General features: G+C 53.4%; 1 protein-coding gene across 2 annotated transcripts in view; it reads right to left on the reverse strand.

Moving 5' to 3' along the window:
* Positions 1 to 22,264, reverse strand: part of BMP7 (bone morphogenetic protein 7) — a 166,135-nt gene extending 143,871 nt beyond the window's left edge. For both annotated transcript variants that reach the window (XM_040459693.1, XM_040459692.1), the window contains exon 1: positions 21,448 to 22,264. In XM_040459693.1, the coding sequence (XP_040315627.1) occupies positions 21,448 to 21,865 (418 nt within the window). In that variant the 5' untranslated portion in view covers positions 21,866 to 22,264. The remainder of the gene's footprint in view (positions 1 to 21,447) is intronic.
* Positions 22,265 to 23,105: the final 841 nt, after the last annotated feature.

Below are 23,105 nucleotides of genomic sequence, written 5' to 3' on the forward strand. Positions count from 1 at the left end.
AGGTCTGGGCTCCATCAACCCAAACTCATTAGGCCCCCGCCGTGCAGGTGCAGCTAAGGAAGAGACTGTTGTGCGTTTCCTTCACGCTGGGCTCCCATCTCCCTTTCAAAATAAAAGCTTCTCTAAAGCCCAGTACTTGGACGGAACCACAGAGCCATCCACGGTGATCGCTGCACACAGGATGGTGTAGGTGAGGTGTGCAAAGGCTGGACCACACCAGGGCTGGGCAGTTTGCTGGAAGGCTGGACCACACGGGGGGGGGGGGGGGGGGGGGGAAAGGGGCGAACACCGGCGATCTTTAGGAGCCACATCCGTTTGACATTCACATTTTCCAGGTTTTTTTTTCTCCCAAGTTTATTTACTTATTTATTTTTAAGTAATCTCTACACCCAACGAGGGGCTGGAACTCACGAGCCCGAGATCAAGAGTCACATGCTCCACCCAGCCAGCCAAGTGCCTCCCTATTCACACTGTCAACAGGCCGAACTTGGATCCCCAAACTGAACTACGCCAAAACGCCCTCAAGCTCACCTTGTTGTCCTTTGCACCTATTTCTGGTCACGGAAGGAGAATCCACGATCAAGAAGCCAAAGGATGGTTTTGAAATCTGTTGCACATCATCCGTAGAGGTGCAAACGATTTCCAGAGGGAGTCTCCCCAGCTTACATGAGCCGGTTCTACACGGGGACATCTTACAAATCACTGGAAAGGATCAGTAGCGATCGAAGAGAATTCCTGTACAATTAAATTTACGTAAAGTTTTAAAACCGGGGCGACGAACCCATGCCATGGGAGGACAGGACAGGGGTCACCCCCGGGGAGGAGCGCGAGGGGGTTCTGGGAGCTGATCGTGTTCTGCTTCTTGATTCGTGCACGGTTCTGCACACGGTTACACTTCCGTAAACAGTGTGCGTGGTAAAGGTTGGCTGGCTTCAGCCACCTTCAATACAACACGAGTATTTATTACCGTATCTCCTCTATTGTAAGAGGTGTGATCAACTTAATGACGGCTCTTGGGGGAAAAGATACCAACACGTTGATCAATTTTATGACATTTTGGTTTCAGAAACGCCGATAATCAAAGAAATGGGGTATTATGTCTAAAGGACTCGATTGTAAAACATTTCTGTGGCTTCCTCCTGCCCTCGCAGATGACCTGCCCGTTAGCAAGGCTCTTTACTAACCTGCTCTAAACCCATCTTTCGAGCCCGAGGACCACTTCAGGATCAAGTTTAAGAGGGACAGCTCAAGAGCCGGACCTCCAAACTTAAATTCACTTCCTGGCTTTGTATCCTGGGCCAGCTACTACACTCTGTGCTCAGTTTTCTGGTCTATAAAATAGGAGGATAATAACAGCCCCCACCTGAAATGGTTGTTAGGAGAAGTCATTAAGTTAATTTAGGTAAAGAGGATAAAGGATGCTTGGCACACAGTAAGCCCCTGACAAATGGTACCTACTTAGATTATTATTAGAATGGCTAACACGGGGGCGCCTGGGTGGCTCAGTCGGTTGAACATCCGACTTCAGCTCAGGTCGTGATCTCACGGTTCGTGGGTTCGAGCCCCACATCGGGCTCTGGGCTGACAGCTCGGAGCCTGGAGCCTGCTTCGGATTCTGTGTCTCCCTCTCTCTCTCTCTGCCCCTCCCCTGCTCATGCACACTCTCTCTCTCTCTCTCAAAAATGAATAAACTAAAAAAAAAAATTAAAAAAAAAAAAAAGAATGGCTAACACAGATATAACTAAATAGTAGACACACCCTCAATCCCCCAACCCAGTCACAAGGGACCAGAACCTGACTCCCAGCAACCTTATTCATGTAGCACGATCTACTATCTAGATCCAACTGATGCACGAGTACACATGTGATTCAAGCTGCCTCAGAGTCTCTCTGAGGTGCAGAGGTCTACCATACCATCAAGGACCCAAGTTTCTTCGGTCTTTTTGCTCTGCCCCTGTCTGCATGTTGATTTTTAATCCTTAGGCCTTTTGCCTCATGGTCACAAGAGGGCTGCCACGACTCCAAACATCATGTCTTCACAGAGCCACATTCATGGCAGAAAAAAAAAAAGAAGAAAGAAGTACAGAGAGTTCTGTTTGCTCAGCTGTCACTCATCTGGAAGCAAAATATTTTTCAGAACCACCTCCTACCCCATTCCTCCCCTAGCAAATTTCCTCTCGTGTCTTACTGGTTCGGACAGCATCCTGTGGCTATCCCAACCTGCTGGAGAAGCTGGGAAAGCAAGTATGTGGCTAGCCAGATAGTTATAATTACAAGTTGCTGTGGGTGGCCTTCTTTCTCCCAACCGACAGGGTAGCAGAGGAAACCAGTGAGGCAGAGAGGCAAGAGGGGAGCTGTTCAGTGACAGATGAGGGACCCACAGAGAATAACCCCGGATTCTCTAAGGACCTGCAAGCTGCTGGCGTGTCCTTCCCTAAGGCTTGGGATGCACTGACTTCCTTTTTTTTTCGCCCTTAAGCTAGTTTGAATAGGTTTATTTTGCCTGGACCAAAGAATTCTGTTACGTGTACTTTTGTTCACACCAAACACCCGCTGCCCAAAAACGATCCCTGAAAATACCTGCCACCTCATCAACTCCAACCGGCGAACCCAAGGATACGCTCGGACCCTCGCGCATTACTCTCTTGCGGACAAGCAGAAGCAACCTAGTACCCAGAGCCCACTTCCTGAAAGTTCTTTCCGGCTCTCAGCATACACACAAGATTGAGCAGGCTCTCTCCAAGCAGCTTTCCACCTCTGGCTAGCAAACCGTGCGACACGGATTCTTACGATGCCTCAAGTATCTGGATCGATTCATCCTCTGTCCAGAGGGAAACAGGAGCCACCTGTCCCACAAGCAGAACTCAGATCAAGCCCCGGGCCCAGCCTCCGCTTCCTCCCAGGTGACAATGATTCCTGACCTTCTCGGGACTTTTCAAACACTTTGCTCCCCTGTCTAAGGAGATCAGGAGGGTTGAGCTGATAAGATAAAGTTTGTTTTCAGCAAACAAGTGGCTGTTGGCTAGAGTCCTGAGGACTCACGTTGTGTCTACTTAGGGGGGTGAGCCTAAAGAGAAGCTCAAGTCTCTCCGTGGGCCACAGAGGGTCTGAATTCGTGTCAGCATGCTACCGGCCTTCTCATACATTCACGGCGGCACACTATTGTCTGGAGACCAGAAACTAGCTTCGGGGCTGTGTCAGAGAGAGAAACAAAAATCACCCCCTTCCCCCTGCGTTGGCTAGAGGCCACTTTCATACCTCCCCATCCTCCCTGGCAGCAACAGCTGGCCTTATGAACCAGGTTGGCTCCTGGGACTTAAGGAGAAACCTTCTAGAGAATTCTAGAAAATGAAGAGCGAGGCAAGCAAGGAGAGCTCTTTGAACGCATCCCCTTTCTCTTGCCTTGAACGTGAGATTGTGCGAGGAGGTGATGTCTGGGGCTGTAGCAGCCATCTTGCAACCACGAGGCAACGGGCACGAGGAATTTGAAGGTGGTGAAGATAAGGCGTAAGTTTCACGACTACCTGGATGAGACCACTGAGCTACCACCCCCAAACTCGGAATCACCTCCTTGAGGTCTTGCTGGTATGGGAGATAATGACATGTCTTCAGCGCCAAAGCCGCTGTTAGGCAGGTGTTCTGTGACTTAGAACACGTCCTAGATGAGACATCGTTCCTCTCCACAGAAGCAGGGAGCAGGCTTTGGGAGGTATATATATGCCTTGCACCACCTGCTGTCCTGGAGGGTGTTGCTAGTGATTAAAGAGAAGCGTTTGGGTCCACTATGGGCGCTGAGCACGTCTCTCTCCAACGTGGCAGCTTCCTAAGGGATCTCAAGGGTAATTTTCACTCTGCCCAACTTCTATCCAACCCGCTGCCTTCCGCCTGGCCCCCATGGAAGGGGTGACTTTTTTTCACACTTTTTTGCAAGGGTCCAGGCCTCTTGTCAAGATCTGTAATAGGAGGGGAGTAAAAAAGCAGAAGTATCATTTGTTTGAATGTTTATTTATTTTCGAAAGAGAGAGAGAGAGAGAGAGAGAGAGAGAGAGAGAGAGAGAGAAAGAACGTGAGCCGGGGAGGGGCAGAGACAGAAGAGGAGACACAGAATCGGAAGCAGGTTCCAGGCTCCCAGCTGTCAGCACAGGGTCCGATGCGGGGCTCAAACTCACGAACCGCAAGATCGTGACCTGAGCCGAAGTCGGATGCTTAACCACCCAGGCGTCCCCAGAAGTATAATTTTTAAAATGTGAAGCCACTTACGGAAATGCGGTCTTGGATAGGAGGGGCCCAGGCGGGGGGTGGAGAGGGACTCACAGGCGGCCCCAGTGAGCTGTACCGGGCAGACCGGTCCGCACATCAGGGGCTGGTTCATCACCATGTTCCCAGAAGGGCCTAGAAGATACTCTGCAGCAGTCAAGGGCTCCCAGGGCAGCCCCAGCAGGAGCCCCTCATTTCCTGAGGGTTCCCCATTACCATCTCGCTCAGTCTCCGTGGCCCCGAGCCCCCAGCCGCCCCACCTGACGGGGAAAGTGCCGTGGACTGAATCGTGCCCCCCGAACCCACGTATTGAAGCCCGACCCCCAAACGATGCTATCAGGAGACGGGTCTTGGGGAGGGATTGGGTTTAGAGAAGGCCGTGAGGGTGGGCCCCAGGCAGGAGTCAGCGTCCCCATACGAGGGGGAGGTGACCGGGGCTCCGGGCCCTCGCCTTGTGGGGACGCGTGTAGCCACAGAGAAAAACAGACCCAGCCACACTGGCATGCTTGTTTCAGCCCTGCGGCCTCCAGACCTGTGAGAACGAACGTCTGCGGTCTAAGCCGCCCGGTCTGTGGCCCTTTGCGATGGCCCAGACTGACTAAGGTGGAAACCAAGGCCCCGAGCGCCCGGGTGCCTTCAGTCACCTGCCTGAGGTCACACACCAGCGACCTGGGACTCAAAGCCACACGGACCTGCTGTCCCCAAAGCCAGACAAGTGAGTGGCCAAGCCTGACCCCCACTTGGCCTCACATGTGGTAATGAATGTGGGAAAGCATGCTAACAGCTGGGGGGGGGGGGGTCACTTAAGATGGAGAAGTATCAGGGATTCGTATCAAAACACGAGGGGACACAGGGGCGCCCGGGGGCTCAGTCAGTTCAGCGCCCGACTTCGGCTCGGGTCACGATCTCGCAGTTCGTGGGTTCGAGCCCCGCATCGGGCTCTGTGCTGACGGCTCGGAGCCTGGAGCCTGAGCTTCGGATTCCGTCCCTCTGCTGTCCCTCCCCTGCTCATACCGTCTCTGTCTCTCAAGACATGAATAAATGTTAAAAAAAATTTTTTTAATAAAAACATGAGGGGACACAAGAAATGCCACCCCACTAAGTGTGACATCAGTGGCGTTCAGGAAAAAAAAACCAAAGCCAAAAAAAAAAAAAAAAAGGCACAATTTTACTGTGAGTTTTAAGTTAATTAATTTCATTTCTTACGAGTAGACCAGCCCACAGCCAAGTGTGTAAATCCAAAGGGCTGTCTGTGCCTTGAGCTGGAGGGCACATGCAGACTGGGCCTGGGGGTTCCGTGTCTCCCTAAAACTCTGCACCGATCAGCACGGATCGGAGCCAGCAAGGGGCGACTTTCTGGGATAACAGGATCTGCGTAAGAAAGCCAGCTTCCCGGTCTGTCTCACGTCCGGCTAACTCAGACGGGCTCTCCGCTTCCCCGGGGTCATCGCGGCTAAGGGGGGACCACCCTCAGCCCCAAGCCTGCAGAGCCCAGCGTCCAGCCCACTGTGACCCTCGGCACGAGCCGACGGTGGGTCCCGCCGCCCTGGGGGCCCAGAGGCGCCACGCTGGGGGCCAGCACAGGCAGCCCGCTCCGGGTGGCCCAAGCGTTGGCCCGGCAAGTGACCCTGTCACTGCCGGCAGCTAACATTCCTGGGCATCCAATGCCCCGCAGGCACCATGCCCGGTCTCCTCTCTCCTCCGCCCAGGGGGTCCCGCCAGCTGCCCGGGAGGCAGGTGCCAGTATTCACGCAGAGGAGGAAACGGGGACCCGGAGTATAATCACCTGCCCCAGGTCACAAAGCTAACGAGTGGCAGAGCTGGGATTTAGACTCCTAAGGTCCAACCCCAGAGCCAGTCTTAACTACCACTGGAGATGTTTTATGAGAATGTTTTTTTTGATGTTTATTTTTGAGAGAGAGAGAGACAGAGCTTGAGCAGGGGAGGGGAAGAGGGAGAGAGGGAGACACAGAATCCGAAGCAGGCTCCAGGCCCCGAGCTGTCAGCACAGAGCCTGACGCGGGGCTCGAACCCACGCATCGTGAGATCGTGACCCGAGCCGAAGTCAGATGCTTAACGGATTGAGCCACCCTGGCGCCCGTAGAAGTTTTTACAAGCAGAACACGGGGAGGAGGCTACTAGGACCACGTAAATTCAGGAAGCAGCATGCGCTGGGCCGCGGCATCTCTTACGGAGGCACGACGCATGGCTCACGTGACGGATGCTGAGAAGCCGTCAGCGGAGAAATCCGTTTAAGTCAGAGGGTCCCCTCTGAACAGCTGGGAGGAGACAGGGTGCGTTGTGTCATTGGTCGTCTGCAGAGGGACAAAGGGGGACAGGTAAAACTCGGGCTTCATTTTTAGCCCTTCCCAGGTAGAGGGTGTGGGCAGCCGGAAGCAGGGGTCAGCGACCTTCTCCAGCAGGCCAGAGAGTCAGCACCGTAAGGCTTCGGAGAGCATCGTCTCCGTTGCAATGACCCCACTCCCGCTGCGGTGGAAAAGCAGAGGCGGCAAAGCGTAGGCGAACGAGCATGTTCGAAGCAAGTCGTAGACACTGGAACCTGGATTTCCTCGGATCTCCAGATGTCACGAAGTCTTCTTCTTCTTTTGATTATGTATCTTGCTTTTTAAAACAATGTAAAAACCAGGGCGCCCGGGTGGCTCAGTCGGCTGGGCGTCCGACTTCAGCTCAGGTCGTGATTTCACGGTTCACGAGTTCGAGCCCCACGTCGGGCTCTGTGCTGACGGCTCAGAGCCTGGAGTTTGCTTCGGATTCTGTGTCTCCCTCTCTCTCTGTCCCTCCCCTGCTCATGCTCTGTGTCTCTCTCTCTCCCTGTCTCAAAAATAAACATTAAAATAAAATGTAAAAACCGGGGCGCCCGGGGGGCTCAGCCAGAAAAGCATCCAACTCTTGATCTTGAGGTCGTGAGTTCGAGCCCCGTGTCGCATGTAAACATTACTTTAAAAAAATGAACTCAAAAAAATCCAACAACCACTCTTGCTCACAGGCTACGCAAAAACAGACAGAGGTTCAGATGTGGGCCGTGGGCCGTGGCCTGAAGCCAGCAGGTCCCCCTGCTTGAATCAGCTTTTGGGCTACGGCAGATGTAGAAACACCACCTCTCTGCTACACCCCCCCAAGTTACCTGCCAAGAGAGGAGGACAGTTAACTGGTAAGAGACGTTTTTACCCCAATGCCTCTGAGGGAAGCTGGGTGACAAAAAAAGAGGGGCCACTTCTAAGTGTGCATCTAATAACCTTTCAGCATCACGGAGCACAAGTCACTGTAATGCTCTGGTGGGGCAGCTGGGTGGCTCGGTCGGTGAAGCGTCCGACTTCGGCTCAGGTCACGATCTCCCAGTTTGTGAGTTCGAGCCCCATATCGGGCTCGCTGAGGTCAGCCTGTCCGCACGGGGCCCGCTTCCGATCCTCCGTCCCCCTCTCTCTGCCCCTGCCCGACTTGTGCTCTCCCCAAAGTAAGTATGAAAACAAAACAAAACAAAACAAAACTACTTTGGTTCCTGGGAGACGATGCCACTCTGTAGAGATGTGACCTCCCTCTTTGTCCCCAGGGTGTTTCAGACCCAGGCAGCGCTGTGCTCCCATGAGAGGGCTCACATTTTGGTTGCAGTCCGTGTTCCTTTCGACTGGAAAATGATCCATCGGTCTAGAAATGCCGCTTCGCCCGTTCACCGCCATGGGCCGACGGGTTTGAAGCAAAGGCTCTCAAATCAGTTTCTAACTTTGAGGAAAGGTACCCTACACCAGTGGTTCTACACTGGGGGCAACTCCCCTCCCCCCCCACACACACACGGGGGACATTGGCAATGTCTGGACACAAAACGCCTCGGGGTGCAATGCCATGGGTACCTGGCAGGGAGGAGCCAGGGCCTGCCCAACACCCTGTTAACACGCAAGACAGCTCTCACCACAGAGCGCCGTCTGGCTAAAAATCTAAGAGTGCCAAGACTGGGAAACCCTGCCCTACATCCACCCAAAGAAGGCACCGCCCAGTTCCCAGGGCGTCTGAGCCACGAGAGGTTTCTGGACCCCCTTTCCCATGCCCCCCTCCCCCAAGTATATTAAGACAATGAGGAGCCCGGGGTTCGAGTAGGTATAAGGCAAGTAGCTTCATTTACTGTTTCCTCCTAAAGGAAATGACCAACCGGTGCCTCTACCCTATAAACATTTACTAGCCCTGGAAGGTTCTGAGGCCCCACTGCCATTTTTAAGGGCTTCTCTCTCAACAAACGTTAGGTCAAGTCAATCAGAAAAGGGAACCTGAGAAAGGGGAAGGTGGAGGGGGCGGGGGGGTGCGTTTTACAAAGTTCAGGACCAGGAGGAACACTGAGAGACCTAACATGACCCCCCCCACACCCTGTCTCTCGCGCTCATAAACAAATGTCTGCTTCACATTGGGCATCTTATGAACGGGGGCAGAAAGAGTTTTAAAGGTCTCAGGGCACAGCTGCACAGGCTTTTCATTTGCCAGCTGAGTCCCTGTCGTGCTAGTGGGTCTGTGGATTGATTAGTTATTGGCCCTTGGGGCATGATACCCCAAACATTCTCTTAAGACGGGCTCTCTGGGAGGGTTTCCCGGAGTCCTTGGGGCCTGGAAACAGAAATGTAATCAACAAAGATCGCAGAGAAAAAAAAAAAAAAAAATGCAATCAACAAAGATCGCAAAGTGTAACAATATCCAGACACCCACAATAGAGAGTTACCAAGAGTTAATATCGTGGTTGCTTCCTTTGTTATAAAGTTTTTTTTTTTTTAATTTTTTTTTCTTCAACGTTTATTTATTTTTGGGACAGAGAGAGACAGGGCATGAACGGGGGAGGGGCAGAGAGAGAGGGAGACACAGAATCGGAAACAGGCTCCAGGCTCTGAGCCATCAGCCCAGAGCCCGACGCGGGGCTCGAACTCCCGGACGGCGAGATCGTGACCTGGCTGAAGTCGGACGCTTAACCGACTGCGCCACCCAGGCGCCCCAAGTTTTTCTTTTTAGAATAATTTTAGATTTCCAGGAAAGTCTCAAAACTGGTGCAGCGCTCCCGAACACCCTCACCCAGGACCATGGGACCCTTGTCAAAGCGAAGAAATGAGCAGCACTGCCCATCTCCATTTACTATTAACGAAAACTCCAGGCTGTTTTTCAAATCGCATCAGTTTCTACTGATGTCCGCGTTCTGTTCCAAGATCTAATGCGGGATACGCTGTACTTCCTAACGGTTTCTTATTAACAGAAAGAAAACTTGACAGGAGCCGTTGGAGTTTCCTTGAAATTTCTCCCCAATCGCATTCCTTTCCTGCCTCCCGAGAGGCAGCTGCTGGGAGTGCCCCTGGTGTGACCTCATACGTGCGGACCCACGGACAACACATAGTATCACCTGGTGCCCCCTCCTGAGTGTGTGTGGTTCGACACAGTGTCCAATGGTTATACCTTTAAACATCTTCCTGCAACTTGCTTTTTTCCCTCCTGACATCATTCTGAATCTGCATTGCTACATAAGAAAGAAGTCCTTCCGTTCCCTTCTGGTTGATTACAAATTTATAAATAAACGGATTGCAAATTTATTTCTCCAATCTCCTGCTCGTGGACATTTAGGCATTTGGTGATTCTACTCTTCTTTAGAGTGTCTTGAGGTATTGCTATTAAAATGCCAATCTCTAGGGGCGCTTGGGTGGCTCAGCTGGTTGGGCATCTGACTCTTGGTTTTGGCTCAGGTCACGGTCTCACGGTTCGTGGGTTCAAGCCCTGCGTGGGGCTCTGTGCTGGCAGCTCAGAGCCTGGAGCCTGCTTCGGATTCCCTCTTTCCCTCTTTCTCTGTCCCTCCCCCGCTCATGCTGTGTCTATCTCTCTCAAACAAATAACCTTAAATTTTTTTTTTAACTTTTTAATGTTTGAGAGAGAGAGAGAGAGAGAGAGAGAGAGAGAGCGCGCGCGCGCGCGCATGAGCGGGGGAGGGGTAGAGCCAGAGGGAGACACAGAATTATTGAAAGCAGGCTCCAGGCTCCGAGCTGTCAGCACAGAGCCCGACACGGGGCTCGAACTCACAGACCGCAAGATCATGACCTGATCAGACACTTAACCAACTGAGCCACCCAGGCGCCCCCCTCCCACCCCCCGCCACCAAAAAAAATGTTAAATACCCATCTTTAGTTGCCTCTGGAATTTCACCATCCAAGGGGAGTGGGGTGCATGTAGGAGCCCTGGTACACAGCACTCGGGACCCTCCACCCTGGCAATTTGTATGAGGTCCCAGAGAGGGAGGAGGGAGTTATCATAAGCAGGATAGATGATGAAAGAAAAAGGTACGCACCAAACCACAAAGTGAAGGTCAAGGGTTCAGCGTGTGTTTTGGTGGCCCAACACCACTCCCCTTGCGTGTCCCCCAGCCCCTGTTCACATACCTCCCTGGGGCAAGGAAAAAAGAGTATACTGCTTTACGTTCAACCCCACAGCTTTCTAGCGACACAAGTTGGGGCCCCTTTACCTTCCTGCTCCCTGATAAAAGGGGAACGACTCGTTTTGCAGAATGTTGAGAGAATTAAATGAGAAGCCCGATAAAGAGGGGTGTAAGAGCTCCACGGCTGCTACAAAAAGATGGTGTCCTTTATCACTAGGATTTATTTCAGTGACGTATTTAGCTAACGAAGGACTCTCTGAATTCAGTCCCTACATTCAGCCCTGCAAGATCCCACCCGGACTACAGGAAGTGGCCCTGAGGCCCAGGCAGAAAAGGCAGCACCCCCATTTCGGGGCAAGACTTCGCGACAGAGTAATAATCTGCACAAGCCGGACAAGTGCCAGCCAGGACCGGAGTCAGGCTCCTGATTCTCTGGGTCGGGAACCAGAGGGAGGCTGGAGCGTGCTTTTGCTGAAAGACAAGTCCTAAAGAGGTCAGTCGTTTTACAAGTGGGAAGAGAGAGAAGTGGTTCTTCTTGTTGAACCATGTCAATACCTCAGTGATGCAGAAACTTCTAGAAACACTGGTCTCCACAATGGGGTGCAAGCACTTGGGGGAGGCTAGAGGGATCCACTGGGATGTGGGGAAAATACTACAATCATAATTAAGTACACTTCAAGGACCGATGGACGTCAGGGAAGGTGGAAATTTACCAGCCAAGCTTTGGTAAAAATCTCTGCGTAACTGGTGGGTGAGATAAAAAGCGAGGATCTTGGGGTGCCTGGGGGGCTCAGTCGGTTAAGCTTCCGACTTCAGCTCAGGTCACAATCTCACAGTCCGTGAGTTCGAGCCCCGAGCCGGGCTCTGTGCTGACAGCTCGGAGCCTGGAGCCTGCTTTGGAATCTGTGTCTCCCTCTCTCTCTGCCCCTCCCCCACTCATACTCTGTCTCTGTCTCAAAAATAAATAAAAACACTTGGGATTCTGTGTCTCCCTCTCTCTCTGCCCCTCTGCTGTTCACGCTGTCTATCTCTGTCTCAGAAATAAAAACATTTAAAAAACATTTTTTTAAAATCTTTTTTAATGTTTATTTATTTCTGAGACAGAGAGAGACAGAGCATGAGCAGGGGAGGGGCAGAGAGAGAGGGAGACACAGAATCCGAAGCGGGCTCCAGGCCCCGAGCTGTCAGCACAGAGCCTGACGCGGGGCTCGAACTCACGGATCGTGAGATCATAACCTGAGCCGAAGTCGGACGCTCAACCGACTGAGCCACCCAGGCGCCCCTAAAAAACTTTTTTTTTTTTTTTTTAAATACAAAGTGAGGATCGTGTTTCAGCCAACAGTTCATCTCTTCCGTTGCCATATTCTTCCCGGGAGAAAGCCTTCCCCCCATAGTGCCACACTTCCCAGGTTCCTTCTGGTGCTCCCCTTTCCAAGCTGGGGTTCTAGTTTCCCCGCCCACCTTGGGTCAGGTGTGGCCACGTGACCAGCTCTGGCCAATGCAATGTGAGAAGTGGGGCATTCGCTTGTCAAAGCCCAGGCACAATTCACAGAGCCTTTCCCTCCACTTGGGAACAGGTGACACCGGAGAGGGTGTCAGCCCCATCAGCCAGGGGACCTGCGCCCCCTGCCAACCCGGCCAAGGCGCGGAGCCCCTACCAAGCCACAATGGAGCCAAACTTAATACAAGAGAACAACAAACCTCTGTGGGTTTAGCCTACCAAGACTTCGGTCTCTGTTATCATGTGATAACTGCGCTTATGCTGATTAGGCAAATGGAGGGCCAAAATAATAAAAATGTAGGACCAGGACTTTGGCTCGCTGATCCCGAACTACTGGGCCACGATTCTGAAAGCCATCAAATTCTATCACACAACATGAACTCACCTGTGAGAGCAAAATTAGGTGAAGGTGTCTCGTTAAATAAAAGTGCAATTTTGCATTAATTAATAATGATCAATTAGTTAAAATGTGTATCAGTTAACATCAGAATTTTGCATTGTTTTTACCTTTAGGGCCTTCTTTCTTTTTTTTTTTTTTAAACACATTTATTATTGAGACACAGAGAGAGACAGGGTGCAAGCAGGGGAGGGGCAGAGAGAGAGGGAGACACAGAATCGGAAGCAGGCTCCGGGCTCTGAGCTGTCAGCACAGAGCCCCACACGGGGCTCGAACTCACGGACCGCGAAATGGTGACCTGAGCCAAAGTCGGACGCCCAACCGACTGAGCCACCCAGGCGCCCCATGGTTTTACCTTTAGTGCCTCCCTCCTTAAATTTATATTTTAGTTATGTTTTATAAGGTAAAAAAAAGAAAAGAAAAGAAAAGAAAGAAACTAAACTAAAACAGTAGGATTTCTTTTTTTTTTTTTTAAATATTTATTTATTTGGGGGGAGAGTGCAAGCGGGGGAGGGGCAGAGGGCGGGGGACAGGGGATCCAAAGCGGGCTCTGTGCACACAGGCTGACAGCAGCTAGCCAGATGTGGGGTTCTAACTCACGAACCATGAGATCACGACCTGAGCCCAAGTCAGAGACTCAAACGACTGAGCCATCCAGGCGCCCCAACAGGACTTATTTCTAATTAGGGCGTCGACCCAGAAATTTACAAGCAGAGAGGCAAAAGCAAAAAAAAAAAAATTCAGAAGAGCTGCCTTAGAACATCTTCAACTCATTCATGCATAGAAGCAGCCAATATCTGATCACCTCCTGTACTATGAGAATTTGGCAAGGCAGTGCAAGAACAAAATAGTAAGAATGTCTGAAAAAACGGTCAAGAAAAGAGTCCTTTATCAAAGGCCAAACACAAGTCATTGAAACCGCAGAATAACTTGCTTGCCTCTGTTGGCCGCCTTAAATTGCCGGGGCAGATGAGCACCGGGACCATTACAGAACCAGTCTAAGCTGACTGTCACGCTAAGTGTTTAGATTTTTTTTTTTTTTTTTTTCCAAACTACATAAAAGCAAGCGAGAGGCGGGCATGACAGGACAGCACAGGCCTAACTCCAGTGCTTAAAAAACATGCGAGTCCTCGATTTTGGAAACAGTGCAAGTTTTTATTCACAGCCAAATTTAATTAAGCCAGACAACAAAAGATTGGGACTTGAAAGCCACTCTGGGGAGATAAAGATGGGAAAGAATAACACGTGACCTCAAAGATGCAGGGAAACCTAATACTCACTAAGTCAGATTTTTTGCCTTGAGTGATTAAGCCCACCCCTCGTCTCGGGCCCTGGAGACGTTCTCTTTCGTCCCAGGGTCTCCAGAGGCTTCTAAACGCACTGAATCCACACAGGGCTTTGTTGCAGCCTAACCCCAGCCGGGGGAGTGGGGGACAGCCTTGCACCTGCTCCAATAAAGAGTGGGGAGGCTGTGCTGTTCTGTTAATGAATGCTTTGGGCTTGTCACTCCCTTGAAGGAAAAGACAATTTGTACTTTGACCATCTTCCAGAAGGGGTGGGAAGAAATAGTTCAGTGCTGGGCTTTTTTTTTTTTAATTAAAACTTTTTATTTTGGAATAATTTTTGACTTAGAGAAAAGTTGCACAGAGAGTACAGAGAGTTCCCATATACCTTCACCCAAGTTTTAGTTTCCCTGGAAATAAAATTTTTGAATAGCCATAGATGCTAAAAGCAAGAGAAATAGCATAATACTCTGTTTATCCTCAAAGAAGTTTGGTGTGCTCATTCAAATTTCATCGATCTCGGAAAGAAGGAAATCGTGTGTGTGCGAACACACACACATTTGGGGGGCCATTTTCTTGCTATCTTTAAAATAACATGGGTGGCTTAACCTAAATATTTTAAGTACTAAAAAACTCATATGGGGCGGTGGCACCTGGGGGGCTCAGTCGGTTAAGCGTCCGACTTTGGCTCGGGTCATGATCTCGTGGTTTGTGAGTTCGAGCCCCGCGTCAGGCTCTGTGCTGACGGCTCGGAGCCTGGAGCCTGTTTCGGATTCTGTGTCTCCCTCTCTCTCCGCGCCTCCCCCCCTGATGTTCTCTCTCTCTCTCTCTCTCTCTCTCTCTCTCTCAAAAATAAATAAACGTTAAGAAATAAATTTTAAAAAAAACCTCACCTCGAGACCAATATAGCTAAATGACTAGTGCTGTGGCCACCACAATAAAAACGAAAGCCACCGTTTCGTGCACACCTACTGTGTGCCAGGCTCTACACGTGTGTGATAGGGTTGTGCCTTCGCAAGGATCTGTGAAGGAGGGGATCGTTACCCAGCTTTACAAAACGAGGACGCGAACTCAGAGATGTTAAGGGACTTGTTCAAGGTCACACAGCAACCAGAGAGGAAACAGACACATGGGTTTAAGCTGTGTCTAAGGAGAAATCGCGGCGGATGCCGTTCCGTTCTCCCTTGCCAAGTCACACCCTCGGCTGTCACCGAGAACTTCCGTTACAAGGCAGTGAAGCCCCCCAACCCCCCACTCCATATATCACCCAGAATTAGCTGCAAAGTGTCAGGAAACTTGGCCAGGCAGCCCCGAGCATCAGCAAGGGCTGGAGACCTTCACCGTGAAGCCCTTTATGGAAAGCTGCAGTTGGAAGCCCCCTCTCCCGCAAGGGAACAAATTAACATTGGCATTCCAAACACAGGAAAGGAAGGAAATTGGAAACACAGTTTATACTTGGCCAGCCCTTTGAAATACTGTACCATGCTACCGACATCAATTAATGGAAAGCAGGGCTGGGCTGAGAGGCTCTGGTTTGCAAATGCATTAACACACGTTAAACATGTTTGTACAGGAACCGGATTATAAGCACCCTGGCTCCAAAACAATAAAGCAATTACCCTAAAACTGGTGCTCAGAGTTGTCATTAATTCAATCCACTCCACTCGGATCAGCAAAGGCTTTGCGCAGCTCCCAACAATGCCTTCTGCTACAAATGTTGAAAGGCCGCATCGCACATGCTTCTCTGAGTTTCACATAAGTAAGTGTCAAACTCTTGCGCTCCTGATGTCCTCCCCCCCACCCCCCAAATCATAAACACTCCTCTGGCGAGGGGAAGAACACGCGGCGGCGGGCCCCCAGTGTTCACCCACCGCGTCATTCCACCCGTTGGGTTCAAGCAATCTTTCGGGGGGGGGGGGGGAGGTCAACTATGAAATATATGAAAAAATATCTGTTCCATATTAAGAAATACCAAGTCACATTTTTGTCAGATATTATTTGTCAAATGCCAGTTGCTGCAAAACCCAGAATTCAACTGCAGCTGAACACACAGCTAATACCAAATGGTTCACATAATAGCCGTGATCATACACGGGATCATTTGCAGCGAAAGAACCCCCCCCCCCCTTCCTCTATAAACTGTTTCAGGAATTGGAAAGAAAAGCATCTGAAGCTCTGGAATAAATAAAGCACTGTGCCTTGAGCTGCCCCGTACAGAAGACCCAGCATGCTGGGAGCAAGGACTCAAAACAACCAGAAAGGCAAGTGTCCGCTGAACAGCTTTGTAAGAATGCTCACGAGGAAAGATTTTAGACGATGCACGGGTCAATGGCAACCGGGTAAGAACCGGCCAAATTCATAAAAGGCCAGCATCCCCGGGCACCCGCACCCACGGCAGCTCCCACCTGCACGCGCGACATCCAGGGTCCAGGCGACCCCGCATTCCTGGGGCCGCCTCTGCCCTGCTCCCGCGCCCCGGTGACGTCACCCTGCGACTCCACGTTGCTCCGGGATCCAACAAGTCTGAGCAATTTGGGTGTGTAAAGCTAAATGTGCCATCATTTTCACCGCAAATTAACAGTTTCTATGTAAATATTGGTATTTCCTCACCCCATGAAGGCGAGAGGAGGCAAAATGGCACCGGCGCATTTGATTCAAACTAATTAAAAGCAGAGGGTCATGCAATTCAATATATTGATTTTACCAGTGGGACTTAAGTCTTTTATAAGAAGTATACACAGCTGCGTTGCTCGCCCACCACCACGTTTTCACGGCATTTCTTTGCATTCCTTCTGACAATAACATGACAGGTCCCACGCATCCCTGCCTGTGCCCTAACCCCCGCGACACTGCCTGACGGCATTGAGGCAAAGTGATGCAGCAGCCTGCCAGGAACAGTGTGTCGACAGCCCCCAGCTAGGTCTGAAGAGTGACTGCAAAGAAATGAACATGGCCAGCCCTTCGGGCCCTCCATTCAAAATATTCATTTGGCAAAACGGATGGGCAGGCTGGGGAGGGTGGGGACTGGGGGAGCGTTAGGACACTGTGATGCTTGCAATGGGCCAAATATGACCTTACCCAATAGGGAAAAAAGATATTAAAGCGATAGGGGTGATCAATCAACTTAGATGGGACTCTCCCCGGAATGAAGTCATCACTTGTCTCGGAGTTCAGCGGACATGTGATATTCGCTCACATCACAGGCATCCTGGCCATCAGGGGATCGGACGCCAGCTGGGTTTATCTCGCAGGGGTTTGAGAGCCCTACTACGGGATGAAAGGCCCCTGACCCACAGCTCACAAGAGCTGTGTTTTACTTTTGAGTTCATTTCTTTACGGGGAGATGGCGGGGAGGGGGGAGAAGGTGAGGGGTGTCGGGGCGGGAGGGGGGAGAGGGAATTTCAAGCAGGCTCCGCGCTGTCAGCATAGAGCCCGATGTGGGGCTTGAACCCACAAACCGTGAGATCACGACCTGGGCCGAAACCAAGTCTGCCGCTTAATCGACTGAGCCACCCAGGCGTCCCAAGAGCTGTGCTTTAGAAGCGGTTTCTTCTCTCTGGGCATTCACAGAATCGCCCCTTTGCAGTCCTGAAATCAATCTATCCGGGCCACCTCCCTCGACCCACTCCACAACCAGAGCAGAGCCCCGGAATCAAAACCCCAAACTAGCCACAGCAGGCTGGCACCCAGGGCTCGGCCTCAACCTGCTTGGATTCCCGAAGGGCATACAAAGAAGATCAAGAAAGTTCAAGTCCGGGGCACATATATCCTTGGGAAAAGGGGTGGGGGGTGGGGGTGGGAGAAGATCTGTGATTTAAGAAGCAGGAAAAGGAGGTTTAAGGGGAGCGATTTCGCGACGGTTCCGAAGCACACAGCTGTTGGTGCAGTCCTAGAGTGAGGACACCGTGCAGCAAACAAGAAAAGAAACTAGAAAGAAGGGGGAAAGCCTGTGTGACATCTATATTAACCTCCAGCTGCTCACCAGTGAGGGCCTGCGCTCCAAGTGCTGGAATGTGGATCCGCCCCTTCCAAATTTTAACACAAGCCAGGTTACAGCTGCAAATGCCTCCAGCCCATGCTCCCTTCTCGAAGCACTCCCTGAAGGAAATTTTTAAACTGTAACAGAATCTTTTTCTAATAGTCTACAGTGGTAGGGCCTGTTCTTAAGGGGCAAGAGGAGAGATCTTAATGCCAAACACTTGTCAACAAAAAGAACAGCCAGATGGTATAAAGCAAAAAACTGCACAGCCTTCTTTCGCCCCGCTCTTTGGCTGCATTAACAAAAGCCACTTTTATACGTGGAGTCCAATAATGACCGGTTTCCAGCCTTTTCTTTTTTTAATTCAGCTCCGAAGATTCAACAAATTTGCTTCCTTCATAACCTGGGCCGGAGACGAACACCCATCGTACACCCCTAAAGCCAGCCGGCTTCTTTTGAAGATTCCAAAAGGGGCCGCTGGATTTCCCCAAAGGCAAAAAGAAGAAAAAAAAAAAATGGTAGGGGGCTCTGGCTGGATTCGGTCTGCAGAACTCACATTGCCTGGGGACAACTTCAGAGAAGGTAGCCTGTTTTGAATTCAAAAACTTAAGTTCTACACAGAGGAATCAGGGGCTTGTTAATCCAAACCAGTTTACAAATCTCGCCATTGAAGCGAAGGGGCCCAGGCTGAGATGTGAGTCTCCCTTGCAGCTCAGCTAGCGTTACACGGAGGGGGGGGGGGTTCATCAGACAGGCTGGTCTTTGTCATAAGGTGGGGTCTGAAGTCCTCATTCTCAGCCTGGCAAAAAGCTAGAATTCCAAGGAGAACCACTTAGAGGAACAAAACCGGGTTTGGCTGCAGACAGAAGAGTAATGCACTGGGTCTGCAAAAGCCTTCAGAATCCAGGCAGAGGTCTCCCCGGCACGCAGGACAGCAGCGGTGTGGAGTGGAGGGAGGAGAGGGTGGTGGAGATCGCCAGCTTCTCCACCCACAGCCCCCCAACGTCACCCCAGGTCCCCCGCATGATACCAACTAATGGTCCGATAGGGACAAATGACATTTTCTTCTGCTTGGAAAAAGTGAGACTAAACGCACCTTTAGAAAACTTGGTATGTTACAGATCCATTACGCTTTGCAACCCCAGGAAAAACCATGTGCTCCCTCTGCAAACTTAGCTTCCAGATTAGTCTCCTACACACTCCCCTCCACCCCCGGCTGCCACCCCCAAGCCCCTCCCATGGAGAAATTCTGGAGCCTGGACAGAATGGAAGGGACGGGCGGTTTACTCCCGTGCTGTTGCTCAGCAGAAATTAAAGGCCAACCTTAAAGCATCTACAGGAGGAGTCTTGCCAAACTGCAGCCCAGGTCTTCACCCAACTAATTACCTCGAGTTCTAGGGACGGCGAGAGAAAGAAAACAAGGTCAGCGCACTCTGTTAAAAGCCACTCTGCCATCTAATTTGGAGTGATGTTCCAGAAAGCAAGACCTGAGAAAGTCAGGACTGTCCCACAAAGCCCAAAGCCAGCCCGACTGATTAAGAGGCTCAGACAAGCCGGTCTTTGTCCTTTCAAGATGAAAGAAATGGGGCTAACGGGTTGAAAGGTGTGTGTTCAGCCAGAGGAGGTGAACCACCCAGCTGTGGCCTTCCCAAACAAGTCCCAGCTCGCTCCCACCACCAAGGGAGAGCAAACAGCCCTGCCCCAAGGTTCCCAGAGGCGCTCAGTCAGCAGCCTAGTCCTTCTCTGGGGTGGGGGGAGCCCTGACCACCGAGGCTCATCCATATAAACAGGGTGCTTTTCTGCACTGGGTTTGCAAAGCCTTCCACAGAAGCCAGGGTTTACATATACCTTTCTAATGACCCCTGCCTAGCTCTGACGGCCACCCCTGGGACCTGCTGCGTTCAGTGAGAGTCACGGGGACCCAAGAGAGCATTAGATACCATAAATCCCTCACCAGAGAAAGGGCCTTGGCTAACCCCCAGCTTCAGGATGGTTACAGAGCCCCGCTTTTATAAATATATTTGAATTTTTCTTTAGGTTCTGGTGTAGGTCATAAATACACATTGTAAAAAAAAAAAGGCACACAGACAAAAGTGCAGACAATGAAAAATCAGACCCCAGCTCGCACTGCCTAAGCCCCAGCTCCAGGGCTACCCCCCGCCCAGTAAAATGTATTTCACGTTCATGGTATCTTCTTCCAGGGGGAACGGATGATATACAAGCACATACGTAACCTCACTGATCTGCACCTTGCTTTTTTTTCCACCTCATACATCTTGGAGATTGTTCTAAATCAGGACATATGGAGCTGCCTCCCTCTAACAGGCTGCTTAGTATAATTTAAACTTTCTTGAGGTTATTTTGGTATCTAAACCTCCCACCCTTTTCTAGCTGAGAGTCGCTGCACTGTTTGATTTCTAGCTACTATTAGGACAGACAATGGCGACCCGGGAACTCAGGGAACCTTATCCGGTGCTGGAAGCGTGAGGGTTGATCCCCGCTTCCCCGCGCCCCCTTCCCTGCCCCGCGCCCCCAGCGGGGGGCTTCGGTATCATCTGGTATCATCTCCCTGTTGACACGGCGCCCGTGGGCGTGAGTTTGTTGTCCTGGCTCCGTTCGCATTTTCGCAGCAAGTTACACACGTAGAATGAAATCGGCTCAGGAAACAGCGCTATCGGGGCGTGTTATCTCGGGAAACCAAATATTTGATCATCAGTCCTACAGCGCGCTGCCGGGGGTTAGTTTGAGCAAGTCGGGTGACCGTGCGCGCACAGACGGAGGAGCCCCCGCGCCCCCGCCGCAGCGCCAGCCTCCCGTCCCCGGGGCCATCGCGGCTCCAGGCGAGAGCTAGGCCCCCCCGCCGCCCCCGGCAGCGTCGGCTCGGAGATCCCGCGCCACTCAATCGCCAAAACCCGCGGTTTGCGCGCCACACGTGATAAACGCCGAAAATGGATTCTGCCCGCCCGGGACCTATCATTAAATATTTAAAATAGAAAGCTCGCGATGGCACCGTTTCTTCCCCAGCTCCCGCCAGGAGAGCTGGGAGGCAAGGGGGCGCCCGGCCGCCAGGAGGGCGCCCGGAGACACTGGCGGCGCGCCGCACGCCAAGGCGGGCGCACCGCGAGGGGACAGGTAGGGCTTCACGGGGCGGGGAAGGGGGTGCGACGCCTGCGATGCCAGGTCCAGGCAGGGCTCAGAGGGGCCCCGAAAAGGCGGGAAGGCAGCTTCGCCCAACAGGGCCCTTTAAATCCAGGTAGCAGGGGCCGCGCGGGCCCGGCACAGCTCACATGACCCAGCCCCGCGCTTTGAACTGAGCCGCGGCGGGCCCGGCGCCTCCGGCCCCCCAGAGGTGCGGCCGGCCGACTTCACCCGGAGGGGGCTTCAAACCAACCCCTTCCTCCGCCAAACTCCCACGGGCCGAAGGAGCCCGGCTCGCCCTACCTGGGGCGCGCGCTGCTTGGGGTCCACGGGGGCTCGGACCCTGCGCCAGGCACGGCGGTTTTGCAAACCGCCCGGAGTGTAAAGATGGGCGGGCTGCGTGCAAAAGGGACCCCCCCCCCTCCCCGTCCCAAAGTGCCTCCTGACCTAGAGGCTCACCCCCTCCCTCCTGCCCGCACTCACCGAGGTTGACGAAGCTCATGACCATGTCGGCGTCGGTGAGGAAGCGGCTATCTTGCAGGCTGGCCAGAGGGGGGCCCTGGGTACTGAAGACGGCCTTGTAGGGGTAGGAGAAGCCCTGGCCGTCGGGCCCGCCGCCCTCCTCCACCGCCATGGCGTTGTACAGGTCCAGCATGAACATGGGCGCCGAGTTGTGCTTGCCCTGGAGGTGGGGGCGCGGGCGATGGGGCAAGCCCAAGATAGAGAGGATCTCGCGCTGCATCTCCCGCCGCTCCTGGCTGCGGAGGCGCCGGTGGATGAAGCTCGAGTGCACCTCGTTGTCCAGGCTGAAGTCGGCCAGGGCGGAGCGCAGCAGGAACAGGGGCGCCCAGAGCGCCACGAAGCTGTGGGGCGCCGCGGCGCGCAGCGAGCGCACGTGCATCGCGCCGGCTCTACGCGCGACCCGGGCTCCGGGCACCCGGCACCGGGGCCCGCGCCGCCCCAGGTGGCGGAGGGGGGCAGGCGGCCGTCCACGCCGCTCGGTCACTTGCTGCAGACGGGTCCCGCTGCGCCCGCGCCGGACATGGCCCCTCCCCGGCCGGCTGCGCTCTGCCCGGACCTCCGCCCCCTGCTCGGCGCTAGCCCCGGGGTCCCTCGCCCCGCACTCGCCCGGGCTCACCGCGGGGCTCGGAAACCGGCTGGAGCGAGCGAGCGAGCGAGCGAGCGAGCGAGGAGGCGGGCGCGGGTGGGAGGAGCAGCCGGCAAACCTAGGAGCCGGCAGAGCGAGCGCCGGGGAGGCAGCGAGGCGGCGGGCGGGCGAGCGAGCGCTCCTTCCTCCCGCTCCGCTCGCGCTCTCGCCCTCGGGCGGCGGCGACCCACTCTCTTCCGAACTGCGGCGCGGAGAGCAGGGGCCCCGAGTCGCTCTCCCAGCGGTGCGCGCCCTTGATCGCACGAGAGGCCGCCTCGGGAGCTCCAGACTGGTACGCGCTGGGGCCTGGGAGGAGGAGGAGGAGGACGGGCTTCCAAGGGCCCCTCCCGCGCCCGCGGCCTCCCACCTGCCCTCGGCCCCGCCCTCCCCCCAGCTGCGCCCAATGGGTTCATTCATTCCTTCTAGTGCGCTCTACAAATATTTACCGAGTGCCCACGGGGTGCCCAGCGCCGGGCCGGACGCCGCGGGGATGCGGAGGGAGGAATCCGAGCCGGCCCTGCCCTCTGGGGACGCGGAGTCCGGCCAGGGAGGAGGCCTGAGCGGGACCGGTGGGATTCTTCTCGGGCTGAGGGGGAAGAAGCGAGGGGGGGGGGGGGGGGGCGGGGGGCGGAGGCCGCGCAGCAATCCGAGAAGGCTTCCCGGAGGAGGTGACCCCGAGTCCCTCCCGCCCCTCTGCTCCACCACCCCCCTCCCCCCATTTACTCCAGCCACGCTGACCCCTGTGCGCCTCCCAGCGCTTAGCGCCAGCCTTCGCTCTTGCCAGAATTCTCTCCCTTCCCAGCCTCTGTGCCTAGCTCCCATAGCCAACCCTTCACCTCCGGGTGCCACTTCCTCCCGGACCAGGAGAGGTAAGGTCACTTGTTGTGTTTTCTTGAACTCCCCCTCACCGCCTGGATTCCTGTTTTGAGTTATTCGCGCTGCCTTTATTGTCTCGTGGGGGGGGGGGGGGGGGGGGGGGGGGGGGGGGGGGGGG

Source organism: Herpailurus yagouaroundi, unplaced genomic scaffold (assembly GCF_014898765.1).
Source record: "Herpailurus yagouaroundi ecotype Mexico unplaced genomic scaffold, PumYag 246, whole genome shotgun sequence".
Lineage (NCBI taxonomy): Eukaryota > Metazoa > Chordata > Mammalia > Carnivora > Felidae > Herpailurus > Herpailurus yagouaroundi.